This window comes from Miscanthus floridulus, chromosome 16, assembly GCF_019320115.1.
Source record: "Miscanthus floridulus cultivar M001 chromosome 16, ASM1932011v1, whole genome shotgun sequence".
Lineage (NCBI taxonomy): Eukaryota > Viridiplantae > Streptophyta > Magnoliopsida > Poales > Poaceae > Miscanthus > Miscanthus floridulus.
In genome coordinates, this window is record NC_089595.1 from 83,318,597 (window position 1) to 83,334,102 (window position 15,506).

The 15,506-nt window shown below is 43.2% G+C and overlaps 1 protein-coding gene and 1 pseudogene across 1 annotated transcript; one reads left to right on the forward strand and one right to left on the reverse strand.

Annotated features, from left to right (window-relative positions):
• Nucleotides 1-7,432: 7,432 nt before the first annotated feature.
• Nucleotides 7,433-8,771, reverse strand: LOC136510932 (protein ALP1-like; annotated as a pseudogene).
• A 1,386-nt stretch (nt 8,772-10,157) lies between these two features.
• On the forward strand, nt 10,158-13,698 carry LOC136511921 (cysteine proteinase inhibitor 3-like). The gene is made up of 4 exons (XM_066505945.1): nt 10,158-10,467; nt 10,969-11,200; nt 12,238-12,341; nt 13,413-13,698. The coding sequence occupies exons 1-3, from the start codon at nt 10,270-10,272 to the stop codon at nt 12,339-12,341; spliced, it is 534 nt and encodes a 177-aa protein (XP_066362042.1). The 5' UTR covers nt 10,158-10,269; the 3' UTR covers nt 13,413-13,698.
• The last annotated feature ends 1,808 nt before the right edge of the window (nt 13,699-15,506 follow it).

Here is a 15,506-nt window from a genome sequence, read left to right on the forward strand (position 1 = left end):
ATCCATACATTACCATTCAAACGAATGGCACCCATGCAATATCACGCCGCATGGATGACGAAATAGAAACAATCAATTCCCCCAAGTTAGTAATTATATATAAGCCACCTAGAAGTCTTTAAGTGGGCTATAAGGGATGTGATCACCAGTATACCATAAAAATTTTGATTTTTGAACACTTATATATAATTATAAGTCTGAAAACCATTTTAACAACAAAAGCTTTTGTTTTAAATAGCCGTAAGACATGTTTAATGTTGAATCTAGCTCTAATACCAGCTGTCACAGAACCGACCAATTTATAAGAGCACAAGTACAAAAACAATCGCCGAAACGATCAAATTCTCGAACTTGAGCCCATATAAACCCGGTAGTCAACCGAAATCTTGAAGGATTTCAAACCAACTTGCATACAACCAAGATCACAGTAATTCAACATAACATATCGTACGTTACAACAGTTCGCAGATGTTCGCAAATAGATTACATCATCACAGAGTCATCGTTATTACAAAACAAGTCTTGTAAAACATGCGGAAGCAAATAGTTTAACTCACACACCGAGTTCAAATACAAATACTAGTTCGCTGATCACGGCCTGCAAAAGCATTCAGATAAGAGAACGGAGATCATGCCCATGATCTAGTCTTCATCACCCGCCGGGTGGAGACAATACTTACAGAATCTCTGATATAGAAGGTCATCTGCAATAAGAGGGGATAAACTCTGAGTACAGGAATGTACTTAGCTAGACTTACCCGTCGAAAACCAAACAAATGACACCAAGGATTATGCATAGCTTAATGTAGTGGAGCTGGCTGACACTTTCTTTTTGCAGAAAAGCATAAGTAGTATGATCAACTCTTATCCTAACTAGCAGTGACTTTTTAGCCATTAACATGTCATCTATATTAGCACCTGTACTAAGCAATCATTTTATTAGGGTGCAAACATTAATAACCATATCAGGTATTCATTGTGGCAACCTTATCATCATCATCCATTTAACCATATCGTTAAATTAATTGAATCTACGTTGCCGCTGCTCAGTCAAGTTCTCACTATCCGGGAGAGACGGCGATTCGAGTCAATTCCTATCCAGCTGGAGGGGTATTCCTAAACACAAACCCTGCTTCCCCTGTCAGGGTCACAACAAGTCACCGTTGGTACAATTCAGAAGTCGCGAGTCCGAACAGTGCCGCAAAATCAGAGAACCACTCTACCATGAGTGCTCGGTGACTTAACCCGCCCTTAGGCTTACGCCAATGGTTCCCTGCACATCCTTACTTCCATCCAGATTGCAGACCCCTACTCGCGTCCCTGGCCTAAACCGAGCTACTAGGTTTCGCGGTCGGAACGACGTATCCGACTAGCTAAGTGTTAGGCTGCGTTCAACATGACATGAGGACGTATAGCGTATCGGTCCTTAAACGACTCAGACGGAGTCACTATGTTCAAACCTACACAAGACCTCGTCCGGTCTTAATTCATTATTCACATGGTTCTTTTCCACGATAGCAAATATAGCCAACCGTGATCCACCTCATCCTAAAAGCTCGCAGGTGATAGGAATCACATGACTTCTACCGCACTAAGCATGGCTAAGCATTTAACCCGTCCTGAACTTAAATAGGATTCCAGTGCGATATCTGGGCAAGGAAGGATATATAATGCAGCAATTGGTTCCAACCAATTCCTATACGTAATGCATCATCAACAATAAAAGATACTCAATATATTTGTAAAAGCATGGGAGGCTTAAATATGCTCTGGGGCTTGCCTTTCAGGAACGAGGAAGGCTGGTGGTAAGGGCACTCGGGCAATTCCTCCGCGGCGGCTGCTTCGTCGGCTTCCTGCACCTCGGGCTCCTCCTCCTGGTTGGCTCCCTCGAACTCCAGCAACGTCACTCCCTCCGGCACACCTATTGCATGAATGCGCAAGTTAAATATCATTGATGCACATGAACAAATGTCAGGGATGCTCGGGGAATGCGCATGTTCGCTGTAGTTTGCATATTCCAACTTAAGCCCTATTCAAATCACTTTACTTACCAAGTTTATACAACCTAATGTATAATTGCTCATCTTCAGTTAATGACCTAGCACCTACACCTAAGCATATTCTCAAGTTAGGCTAACCCCTAAACAATCAACGAGAACATTGCACAAGCATACACTCAAGCATTTGTATTTCAACAAAATGGAGACTATGTAGCGGTACAGTAAACTAGCCATAACTGGAGATTTATAAATCCAAATGACATGCAACAAGACAATCTGGAAAGCTTATAAAATTGTCTACAATTCATTGTCAGACCTCAAAGCATGATCCAAATCTTTACTAGGTTGAATTCATCAATCAACAGAACTCTATCCTCACAAGGCAGAGAGTAAGCAAAAACTGGAACCTAACTTTAAACAGCTGTAGTTTCTAAACTACTGGGCCAAATGCCCTCAAATTTTGACAGGAGCTAGATACATAAATTATCTACAACTCTTGTATTCATCACAATCACAGAAAACCAAAATATCATGGAGAGATTTCTAAAGTCCCCAGATCTGTCTAGAGGGACATAATGCAAACGAAATAATTAATAACTCATGATGTAAACATATAATTGGACAAAACTAAATCTACTCACATGTCGCACATATCACAAGAACACCAGAAAGTAGGGTGTTCATCCCCAAAACATTTCCTCTAATACCTTTCTTAATTTATTTAATTGATTAGAGGAAATAGTAAACATATATGAAAACTACACCATTAAATCTACAAAAATTACAGTAGACACTACATGCCCTAAGTAGACTACCATAAAAATTTCATACCATTTGAGTAAGTATAACAGCCTACACAAAATTGGTAAGGCAGAATGACTTAAAATGGCATAATTAGGAAACCTTAGTGAAAAGTGTCAAGCAACAGATTTCATATTTTTTCTAGCATCCTTAAGGTACCAAGATACTACCTACCAAGTTTCATGGCCATAGGATTCCTAGATAATTTACAAAAAATCACACAAGTATCCACCAATGATAAAAGGAAAATCTATAACTCAAAAACTACACATGCAATGTCTCTCAAATTTTAACCAGAGCTTCTACTAAGCAATACTAGCTTACCCACAAAATTTCATAATTTTTGGATCACAGAAACTCAAGATATGATTTGAACAAGTTTGTATGCATTCAAAAACACTTTTCAAGTTCCTATTTAATTCATCCAAAATTTCTACATAATGTGCTCAAGACATATTTTTCTTAAATACTAGACCTCACTGTGAGTCTAACAAAATTTGAATCATAGTATTTGGATCTACACAAATGGAGTTACAAAATTTACAAAACAGCATTCAAAACTAAAATTTGAACTAGCTTATGACTCAAATAGTCACTGCCGTGTGGGACCCGGGTGTCAGCCGACCCCACCGGTCAGCGACAGCGAAACAGGGGAGGCGCGATGATGGCTCCTCCGGCGAAAACGACGGCACCGACGTGCTCCTCAAGTTCCCCCGCGTCGATTGACCCCCTAAGTCTAGGCCCTAGCGGCCCCTAAGCACGCCGGCCATGGCACATGGCGGCTCGGCCGTGGCGCACGGCGGTGCGTGGCCGCATTCCGGCATGACCGGACCGGCTTGGTCGGTAATGTCATCACAGGAGCAACTACATGAGCTGGGGAAGACGAGACGAGGGCTAGTGATGGAGGAACGGTGCGGTGGTGTGCTGGCCACGGTGAGCGCCAACTCCGGCGAGGCTCAGCCATGGCGAGCGGTGGCTGGAATGGTCACAGCGACCTTACCTAAGCTCGAATGGCTCGGCTAAGTGGTGGAGGACGTAGAGGCGAACATGGCGGAGCTACGGTGAAGACGTAGCACGCGTTTTTGCAGCGATGCGTGAGCTCGGCGACGGCGAAGCTCTGCGGCAGCGATGGCGGAGCGGCTGTGCTTCGGCTGCTGCTGCTGCTGCGAGCTGGAGAAGTGAAGGAGGAAGGAAGAGTGAGCAGACAGGCAGGCGGACGCGGCTTCAAGACTGAGGACACCGGCAGCGGCGTCAGGCTAGCCACGACGCGTGGCCTGCGCGGTCAGGCGACCGGTGACGCGCGGCGTACATGCGGCCGTCTAAATCTGAACCTATCGAAACACTGTAGCGCCGATTCAGTTAACCTTATCGAGCCTGACAGCGTACCTTCATCGAGTTGCAACTCCTCAACCGTGATGATCCAGCTCATGGTGTAATTGACAAAGTTCGAGATCCAAGTGAGTACTACAAGTTTGCCAATTGGAGTACGAGCTAAATCAGCTTGATTTGGGAGCTACAAGGTGAATAAGTTGGGTACATGAAACTGAAATCCAGCCCTTATACTTAGAAAATTTGTAAGTGTCAAATACAACCCCAAAACTGACTTGTGGGTCCTTTTTTAACATGTTGTGCACATTTTCATGACTTGGCTTCTAAACAAAGTTTGTTCCTTATAAAATTTGCTACAACTTTGTTTTAGGTTGCTCAGACATGCAAACATCCTAAGCTACACTTTTTAAACAGTCAAACAAAAGGGTTTAGGGGTCAAATTTGGTCAAACCATGACTTGGGAACCTAATTAGTCAAAGTGATCAACATGAACAATTTTCCAAAAGACATTCTAGGTGTAACTAAATTACTTACAAGCATTTTTAGCCACACCATACATTGGTCACACAAGAATCAAGCAAGGTATGTACCAAAACAATGAAAAACACATGAAATGTTACAATTGTTTCATAGTCATGTTTCACTTGTTTCGTAATCTTGTTGCATAGTACTAACTAACTTTGTTTCACTAAGTGAGTGGCACATGTTGCACTTAAGTGTTGCACACTTTACATTTCATAATGGAAACAACACACATGAAACATAATGATAGGTTGCAATGTTTCAAAAACATGTTTTATGTGATATAAGCTTATGAATGAATAAATGATGCTCATGTCCATGAAATGCAAGTGCAAATGTGGAAGGCAAACACCTAGGGTGTTACAGATTTCTTCCTGAGCACCTTTGGTGGAGGATTGACAAAAATTTTATCATCTTTACAACCCATGAACTCTAAGTATGATGCTTCTGCCTCTTCTTTGTTAGGGAAGCTCTTGTAGCTGTTGTTTTTAAAACCAGTTACCTGGGCATTGCATCTAGCCCAGGTTGCATATACCCTAGGAACTCTGCCATGGTACACAACATACCAAGCCATTTGCCCCTTAAAAACACATAAAAGCAAGTATAAGATGTTGATAAGATGAGGGGTAGTTCAATCGATTTGCCTCAGATTTAATTGCCTTTTCATTTGACCTTGAACTTAGAGCTTAAGAAACATAGACAGCAACAAACCTCAAACATAAAGTAGAAAACCAAGATCATGACAGGCATGAAACCATGAGAGGCATCCAGCCCAGCCATCAGATCATCAGAATTGTCCAGTTGTTGCTTGGACATGGATGTCTCACATGGTTTGATGACAGCCATGAGAAGCATAAGCAGAAGATAGAAGAAACAATGCTCCAGTACCTCACAAGTTCAAGGTCATCAATGTGCATAATCGATTACTTAAACTAGCACTATTATCTTCATAGGCATGAAAAGGATCTCACAATTGTATCAGCCTCAGTAAAAAACTGCAATCATCCCAGGTGGCAAATAAGAACACAAAATTGCTAAGGCAAGTTCATAACTCCCATGGAACCGTGGGACACGTCCATCCTAGCCATCTGGTAGGCATGCCTACAACAGTTGCTTGGGAATGGATGTATCCCACGGTTTGATGAAAGACATGAGAAAACACAAGCAGATAATAAAGCAACAACAGAAATAATACCCACAGCCACCTCAGATTGCTATAGTTTGCATCATCGACCAAATAGGAACTCCTACAAGAACAATAACAGCATCTAAAATGTATTAGGTGAACTGACAATCAAAGGTATTTTAGGGCTCAGATCAACTAAGTGACAATCCATCACCCTTTGTTAATGTCTACACCACACAGATCAACAAAGCCTCACATCCATCACCATGGCTCCTATTCTATTCCAGACTAGGTGCATCCTTGGTTAGGCTACAAATGGTTCTTTGTAGCATCAGTTGAGATAAGTGCTACACATCAAAATACTTCCTATAGCATAAGACAGTTAGCATGGCTATATGCAAAAGTGGAGAGGCCAGCTAGTATGCATCTAAGCAAAGTAGGTTGTGCTCAGGTAGGTCCTAAGCCACAGGATCCTATGAGCCTCTGTCATCTGAACAAAGCAAAGTCCCTCAGCCTTGTTCTTCAGCAGGTAAACCAGGGCAAACATGAGTGCCTCCTGTGAGTACCCAGGGCAGTCCATAACACAGCCATAAAGATCCTGATGCACCTCATTGTGCTGTGGAGTCTTGAGGGCATCTCCTACAGACTCCACAGCCTTGATCATTCCATTCATGAGGTCTATTTCCTCTGGGGCAAGCTTCCTTCTCTTGCCACCTCTTTCCTCCTAGCCCTTGGCATCAGAACCCTTAGAGCCTTGCATACCAGAAGGAGTTCCCTTTCCAGACTCAGCCTCTGTGCCACCTAAGTCAGTGTTGTCCTCAATGGTATCAATATCACCTTGGCCAATGTTGGTTGGAGTACTCAGAGGCTCATTTGAGCCCATTGCATACCTGCCTGTTGCCTGGTTACCACCAAAGATGGCCTCCATCTGAACATAGTTATCTATTGGTGTGTTCAAGAACTTAGCATCAGTAGGATAGTCCTAGCTAGTGAAACAGATGTAACTATTAGACATAGGGGAGCAAAACAAAAGAGAAGGGATAGCTGAGGTGTTATCCAAACAGTTTCTAACCTTGGTGTGGCCTAGCAGGTGTTCATCATCAAGTACTATCATATGGTGGTCCTCATCCCACAGAGCACCACTTAAATCCTTGAGCCTAACAACCTTAACCCACCTTTGCCTCCACTTTCTTAGGTGATTGTAAATCTGCTGGGTGGTCACATTGACCCCAGCAAACTCAGAGACCATGAGTGCAACCTACCTAACATGTACCTCCTTGAACCCTTTCTTAGTTTTGACCCCCTGCCCCACCAAATTATGGAACCTCCTAAGCATGAACCCAGACTGGACAGGACTCCAGTGCATAGGGCCATTGGGCTGAGGGGCTGCTTGGTTGCCATCATCAGTAGCAACTACCCCACCCTGTTCCACCACATTGTCCTCACCACCAATGTTAACAACCTAGTCAGGCACATTGTCTATTTCCTATCCACAACCAGTACGTAAGGAAAACAAATTGCATGGTATGAAATACAAGTTGAACATATCAACTAGGCAGAAAAGGAATAGGTACTACATCATTGCAAAGTGTCATAGGTCTCAGTAAAAATACAAGTTTCTCCAATGCTACTAAACAGTACACACACCATGCCACTACACCCTAGAATTCCCCCTGTTTTACCACATCTGTGTAGCCCATGTCTCCCTCTATTGTGCCCAGGTACCATTGTTAGGGACATGATCTGGTTGTGAGGCATTATCATTGATGTTAGGTGTCCATGTGGATTCAGCAGGCACATGCTCGTCCTGCCCATGCCTGAGGATCCAATTGTGAAGAATACAACAGGCTAGAACAAGCTTAACTTGGGTCTTGTATGGGTGGAAAGGTTTGTTGTCCAATATTCCAAATCTATTCTTTAGAGCCCCAAAAGCCCTCTCAACTGTTACTCTAAAAGACGAATGCCTTAGATTAAAAAGCTCTCTTTGATTTTGAGGTCGGTTTGAACCAAACTCCCTCAAATGGTACCTTGTGGCACGAAATGGTGGTAAGAAACCAGGCCTCACTGCATAGCCGGCATCGACAAGATAGAATTTGCCTAAAAATTAGTAGATATGAACATGTTTTAGTAGTTTCATTTAGGATTAAACAAAGTGTCAAAGTTTTTTTTGGTTTGGATGATACCTGGTGGCACTCTAAGGCCATCATCTCTTTCAAGAGCATCCGACAAGATAAGAGCATCATGTGCAGATCCCTCCCAACCAGCAAGCACATAGGTGAATCTGAGGTCAAAGTCCACGGCTGCCAACATATTTTGTGTGATGGTGTGCTTTCTGCCTCTAAAGGCAGCTTGCATCTTCATAGGCACTCTAGCTAATACATGAGTACCATCAATTGCTCCTATGCAGTCCTAATTGAAAAAAACATAAGTGCAAGTGAACATTGACACAAACTGATAATGTATGAGACCTATGTATGACAAGTTATGGATACCAACCTTGAAATAGAGGTACCACTTTCTGCTACCAAGGATCCTAGGATGGACATTGGTAGCAGGAGGGACAATCAATTCATTCCTCAGCTCTCCTACCGCATATAACATCTTCTGGAAGAACCTACTAATTGTCTCTGCGGACCTCCTGAAGGTAAGGTCAACCACCCTAAACCTCTCATTGTGACCAACAATATGCAAGAACATGGCTACTTGTTCTTCAACAGATGTATGTATGCTATCAGTGACAAGCTCTCTACTACGGAAAATGTCACAAAGTTGGAAAAATGGGCCCTCCTCATTCTAAGAAGGTTGACACAGTGCACATCATCAGATTCATAGATGTATCTAAGGCTGTTCATCCTCTGTATGTCCCTCTCAGCCAAGGAACCATAGGTGACTGAGCGTGAATCTTCAACTCTCCTCCTAAACCACATGAAAAACCAAGCCGCCACTGCAACAACCACAACAGCGGCAGCCCTTCGCCCAGCTTCAAACGCCATGTCTACCACAACAGGATGGAGGGCAACATTAGAAAACGAGCATGCAACATGGGTATGTATTGCTTAGCAAGCAAAAAATCAGACAAAATGAACAATGAAAGACGCGGCTGCCACACCAAAGGGTGCTCCTCCAGCGTATACTGTTAACCAATCAACATCATTGACCTTTAGGCACTTTGCTCAGTGTGTACAACAAAATAGGCATCAACATGTACAAGATCTACACAAAACATGAGGTATAAACCAAAAACGAAGCATCATGTACAGATCTAAGCTAGGAACAGGTAAATCAGGTATAGCATCGTACAGATCTGAGGATGTCAAACCAAGAACCCTGATTTCTTGGCATTTTAAGCAAAATCCACCAACAAATCAACAAAAAAAAACGACAGTAAAGAAGAGGAGGGGAAGAGCACAGGTGGCATATATACCGTCCAAGCGTCGGAGGACCGAGAGAAATCCACCGGCGAGGGTCGCCTCGATAGGGCTACCGAGGTCGAGGGGGAGCAAGACGAGAGTTCGCACTAGAGCAATGGCAGAAGGAGAGGCGAAGAGTGAGGGTGGTAACCCTAGCCGAGACCCACGCGCGCGCTTTATGGCCCAGACGGCCTCATCTCCCGCGCTCGGTGCGAAGGTTCCCGCCAAGCACCGAGCGAGCCTGCACCGAGAGGGAAGTGGGGATCGAGAAGACGGCGGCGTCCAGGATGGAGGAGCGAATCTGCACGGGAGGAAGCAGGGGAAACATGCGAGTAGGGCAACCAAACACAGCCGAATGCACCAAAGGATACGGGATGGGCCAAATGACAGCCCGGTTCGGGCAACCAATCACGCCCTTGTTGGTTTCAGCCAGAGCTTATCAGCCAACGAACAGTGTTTTCCTCTCGCAACAAACCAGCACCAGCCGGGCTTATCAACCTGAAAACCAACCAGCGAACAGAGCCAATATGTCAAAAAATAACTTTATAGTACTACTGACTGCTGTAGTAAATTGAAATGGTCGATGATCTCTGGTTGCACTGTTGCATTGATAAGTTATGACTTGAGCTCACAAGAACTGCGGTGGACGCAGACGCAGCATTGTGACGCGGTGGCGCCGCCCTAGACGAAGGCAACAGCCCAGCCCGGTCGCGTGTGGCCTTGCGGGTCGTGTGTGTTTTTGATAAGGACGCTTGCGGTGTGCTAGGCCAAGGCCATAGTAGTAGTCTAGAAGGGGAGAAACGACAAACCGATCTCCGCGTCGGGCAGGGCTGCTTGTCATCACCCACCGCCCGATCCCAAAGCGCTGACGGCTCCGATCGGATCACGCGTCGCTGTCCCCTCCACGCCAACCTGCCCCCACCACCCGGTTCCCCTTCGCTTTCCCCAGTCCCCACCCGCCCACCGTCCGAAGCAAAGCCAGCGCGAGCACGAGCACAAGCGCAGACAGAGCAGCCAAGCGCCACACGCCGACGCCGAACCAACCAGCTGGTAGCCTGGTAGTAGTAGTAGGTTCGCCGCGATGACGATGATGATGCCTCGCCGCGCCGTCGTCCTCTTCGCCGCGGCGCTCCTCGCGGCCTCCGCCGCCGGGGTCTCCGGGTTCCACCTCGGCGGGGACGAGAGCGGCCTCGTGAGGGGCGTGCTCGCCGCGCTCCGCGAGCGGGCCGAGGCTGAGGACGCCGCGCGCTTCGCCGTCGCCCACCACAACAAGAACCAGGTGTGTCTGTGCCTCCCTCCTCGTCTCTCCACCCTGTCAACACCAATTCCATCAGTGTGTGGACTCTTGTGACCCATGGGAAGTGAATTGCATGGACTTACAAGGTGACGTCACCCAGTTAGGTCAATGAACCTCCACCCTCGAGTGGGGAAAAAAGGTTAGGTCCTTGAATTCGCTACCGGGCTTCAGTTGCATCAACCTGTCGGGGTCCCTAAAGTGCAGTCTTAAGGGAGTGATTTACTAGATTTGCTAGAACCAAGTTTCGGTTTCTAGATCTAATGGTTGAACTGTATGCGAAACATATGATGAGCCAGAGCCGTTAGAAAGGTGGAAACACATGCAGTGTCTAGCAATTTGGTCCTTGTCTCATGTTATTCCAAGACTCTAAAGGTTGGGAGTATTTTCTCATATCGGCAGGATGATCTCTCCATGGATGTACACCACGGCCACGCTGGATTTCTTCTGAGTTCTTCATAACGTTTGGAAAATTTTCTTGTACAGGGTGCTGCCTTGGAGTTTACTAGGGTGCTAAAATCGAAGCGGCAGGTGGTGACCGGGACCCTGCATGACCTGATACTGGAGGCAGCTGACGCTGGAAAAAAGAGTCTGTACAGAGCAAAGGTTTGGGTGAAGCCGTGGGAGGATTTCAAGTCTGTTGTTGAGTTTCGCCTTGTTGGAGACTCTGAATCTGAATCCGAGTCTTCTGTTGCTTCTGATGATAGCTCTGGGCAAGGTATTGTTGGATGTTCGGATAGTATATTTGTTTCTAATTATCTAAGGAGAAAGTCTACATAACCCCCTCAACTATTCAGGGTGGACTATTTCACCCCGAACTATAAAACCGGATTTTCTACCCTCTCAACTTTCCAAAACCGGTCAAATAACCCCAAGCGGTTTTGGACGGTGGTTTTGCTATAATGACGGTGGTTTTGTCTTTTTCTTTTTTATTTATCTCCGCTGAATCTTTGAAAAATCATAGTAAATCACAGAAAAATCATAAAATGAAAAATCCAATTTTGTTGGACTCCGCATGAGTAGATCTACACAGTGAATATATAATATGGTATGCTTTAATACAAAGTTTTTGATGTAGCTTTAGATCTATGCTTTTCTGTAATTAATTATAATAATTCATAGCTGCAGCTTCTATGGTTCAATTATGGTGAAATTTTTATGGTGGACTAATTATTGTATGTTTAAATTGTAGTAAAAATTTTATACTCATTGGATCATGTATAACTTAGTATAGATTCATAGTTACAGATAAAGCATAGATTTAACAAGTATAAACCTAAATAAATCTATAACTAAGTTATACATGATCCAATGAGTATGAAATTTTTACTACAGTTTAAGCATACAATAATTAGCCCACCATAAAAATTTCATCACAATTGGACCATAGAAGCTGCAGCTATGAATTATTCCAATTAATTACAAAAAAGCATAGATCTAAAGCTACATAAAAAACTTTATACTAAAGCATACCATATTATATGTTCACTGTGTAGATCTACTCATGCGGAGTCCAATAAAATTGGATTTTCCATTTTATTATTTTCTGTAATTTACTATGATTTTTTAAAGATTCAGTGAAAATAAATAAAAAGAAAAAGACAAAACACCGTCACTGTAGAAAATCCGGTTTTATAGTTTGGGGGTGAAGTAGTCCACCCTTAATAGTTGGGGGGGGGGGGGGGTTATGTAGACTTTTACCAATTATCCAATATAATCTACCGGCATAGATAAGCGTGGTTTTGAATTTTTCAGCGATTGGCAAGCTCTCTCTTGAAGCAGACATCATACAAGAAGAGGCTCGCCTGCACACCACTGAGAATGCTGGACTTTCAGGCGATTTCACATCATCATCTTAGGTATGATGTCATCTCCTTTCATCTTCTTGTGCAACGGATGTCATTTCTGGTCTCTTGCTATTTGGTTAACCGACTTATGACCACACGAGTCAAGGACAGGCTGCCAGTGACGCTAATTGCTGTAACCATGATATTGTTTTGATCTTGCATGGGTATCTTGTATAGTAGTGCCTCGGTACATGATCAAACTAAACTATGTTTGTATAGTTTCTTTTATCTTTGCCATGGCTACTGTGGGAACTAGGAAGTATCTAGTGCTGATGTGGGGCCTTATATGTTGCCATCTGGACGATGTTTTTTACTGGATGGTTACTGTTAGTTGAATCTGTTGGGATTTAGTTATTTCGTTTTTTATGGAAATCCAAAAGTGAGGCCTTGATTAAAATGACACTCTTCATGTAGTCATGTGACTCAGTCTGGCACTGGTGCTTTGGGTCCATATCAAGCTGTGTGCTATACTGCTATCAGTAGAAAACCTGCTGTTTAGTTTCTTAACAAAACTTTCTATGCATGCATACAATGTTTTGTGACGAAACTAAATAGCAGGAAGCACACACCAACGCCAGTCGCCAGACACTTCCCCAAGACAACATTTGCATCATGCAGTGCTTTTAGCTTTTGCCTGCAACCATATCCATGTCTTATTCTTCTATTTATATAATTCGCAGTGTTTGTGTATCTTGTAATACTATGTGAAAAACCAGTGGCATAGCTCAGGAATCTAGGTCATAATCAATTCCTTTTCAGGAACCAGATAATATCCAATGCTCCGATGAACAATATCTGTATCCTTATATGTGGTGTGCTGTGATTGCATCAGTCGGTTTATTTGCTTTATGATGCATACATCAAAATTGGTATTTACAACTTGCAATTCAAGTTACTTGATATTAGATCACTGTCTTGTTTGATGTATTAATGTGAGTACTCTAGCAAAGAAAAACCCATCTTTAGTTTTCTCATGTCCATACTATTCTATTACCAGTTTCTTCATTTTGCTTTTTTGGTCCTATAGTGCAGCATTCAGCAAACACAATGTGATTTATGTTTTGACTCGTCCCTCATTTTCAGACATACTTGGTGTGACTAGGATTCCAGGCAAGGATGGAAAGCGTGAAGGTTTAAAATGAAGTTTTAGGTATTTAGAATTCTATATAGTAGGTTGCTGTCAAGCTGAAATGCTTTGCCTCGTTTACGGGAATATGTATCTTTCGTTTGGACCGTGGGAGCATATAGAACTGTATATTTCAGTATTTCATTCACACTGTCCATTTCCATGTCTGTATATAAGGAGGTTCTGTCCTTGTACGGCATAGTACTTCAACTGCATATATATGTAATGCAAAATTGTCGTCTAGTTTCAAGTAAATTTCAAACCAACAAAATAAAATTGCTGTTTCAAAATTCGGCCACTAGATGGCTACCAGCTGTCCAGCACGTCCAATTGGGAATTACGGCCGAGTGCCGCTCGCCTAACATTCTGGAATCTCCGGGGAAATCTTTGCACCGTATGTTCTTACAAAAACTCAGGCTTTCCAGCCTTTGTACATCTTAGGGCCTCTTCAGGTCTACTGAGATGAGGTACCTGCTAAAATTAGCAATGTCGTCCCAGCTAGTAGTTCAAAATAAACTGCTCCCTTCATTGTAAATTGTAAGTCGTCTTATCTTTTTTAGACATGTTGCTTTTATTATGTATCTAAATATACACTATATCTAGATATATATTAAAAATAATATTTATATATGGAGAAGCCAAAACGACTTGCAATTTGAGACAGATGGACTATTTGACTAGTAAAAAAAATATTAATTAGCATATTTAGCTAACCGTCTATTTGAATTTACTCGTAGTTCATAGTTAATATTAGCTAGCTGGCTGGCTATCTATTAGCTTAGTGTTGTTTTGTATCCACCGGTGGTTTTGTCTATATATCCTTTTTTTTGTTTGCTATGGGTAGGGCAACGTGGTTGGGGAGGGTAAAATTGTCTTATTTTGCAATCTATTATACTCCCTCTGTCCATAAGTCTCTATCGTCTGAGCAAATTTTTTTCCTCAAGAGTCCCAATCATATTAGATCGGGGCCATGGGTTTGGCTTCTCGTACGTGCTGCGCATTTAGTGCTCCTTGGCTACTCCTTGCCTGTATTTATTGCTCCTTTGTCGCTGCTCCTTGGCTGTTCCTCGCCTTAAATGCAAATCGGCGTTGTTTGTTGCTCATTATGTCGAAGGCTAAAACGGTGGAGCCTTATGGACGGAGGGAGTATGCTATTATTTGGATTGGAATAGATAGTGGATAGCTGGGTATCATAGCAAATTTTTAGCACCTAATAATTAGCCGGTGGATCAACCAGGCCTAAGTACACCAACTATTAGTTAGAGGATCAAACAAAGCTTAGCTAATAGCTCCGCTGGTAAAAATCCGTTAGTTGGCTAACGATTAGCTGTCTGGATCAAAATAGGCCATTATGTGTTATTTTACGAAGCGAGCTAACCACAAGGGACCCCAAAAAATAGGGGATAGCCATTCTTTCGGTCTCTCGGTCTCCTTCATGCTCGACGTCCTTGCCTCTTGCCCCCTTTCGCTCCCTCCACCAAATTCGTGCCTCCTAAAGCTACAAGAAACTTGTACTACTCTAATGTTTTGCCCTGTAACCATTGACCTCCCTCGTTCCTCCTCAAGCTAGAATATCACCTTAGTTATGGTTTGGCCTATTATCGCCGTCTCTCTTCTTAGTCTTCGCCGTCTCTCTTCTTAGTCTTCTAGGAGTAGTTTCAACGGTGACATGGTGTCATTGCTTCTAACGTTAACCACTTGGTAGTTGGCGCTGACACCCAATCGCCTCTATCATCCGCCAGTGTCTCCCACCATTTTGTGGCAAGTGGAGACTTCCTTGGCCTTCACCTTTAGCTCCAGTAGCCATGCCACATCACCTACCAAAACTAAAATTCTAAACCCCTAGCAATTCTAATCATGGAGCCAGAGCCCTTCTATCAGAATAAGAGGTTACTTTATTCATCCTTTTCAGTGTCTTCCATCTTTTATAGCCATCAATTCCTTCTAATACGTGTTGCCAAATACCTTTCCAAATCAAGAGATAGACCTCACTTGTTTTACTTCCTCCATTTCTTAATATAAGTCTATTTACCTTTGTCCTAAGTTAACCT

Excerpts from the sequence above, each read along its gene's own strand:
- LOC136511921 (XM_066505945.1), top strand. The coding sequence starts at position 10,270 with ATGACGATGATGATGCCTCGCCGCGCCGTCGTCCTCTTCGCCGCGGCG. Across the intron at positions 10,468-10,968 it reads CCCACCACAACAAGAACCAG|GGTGCTGCCTTGGAGTTTAC; the intron begins GTGTGTCTGTGC and ends TTTCTTGTACAG. Across the intron at positions 11,201-12,237 it reads TGATGATAGCTCTGGGCAAG|CGATTGGCAAGCTCTCTCTT; the intron begins GTATTGTTGGAT and ends TGAATTTTTCAG.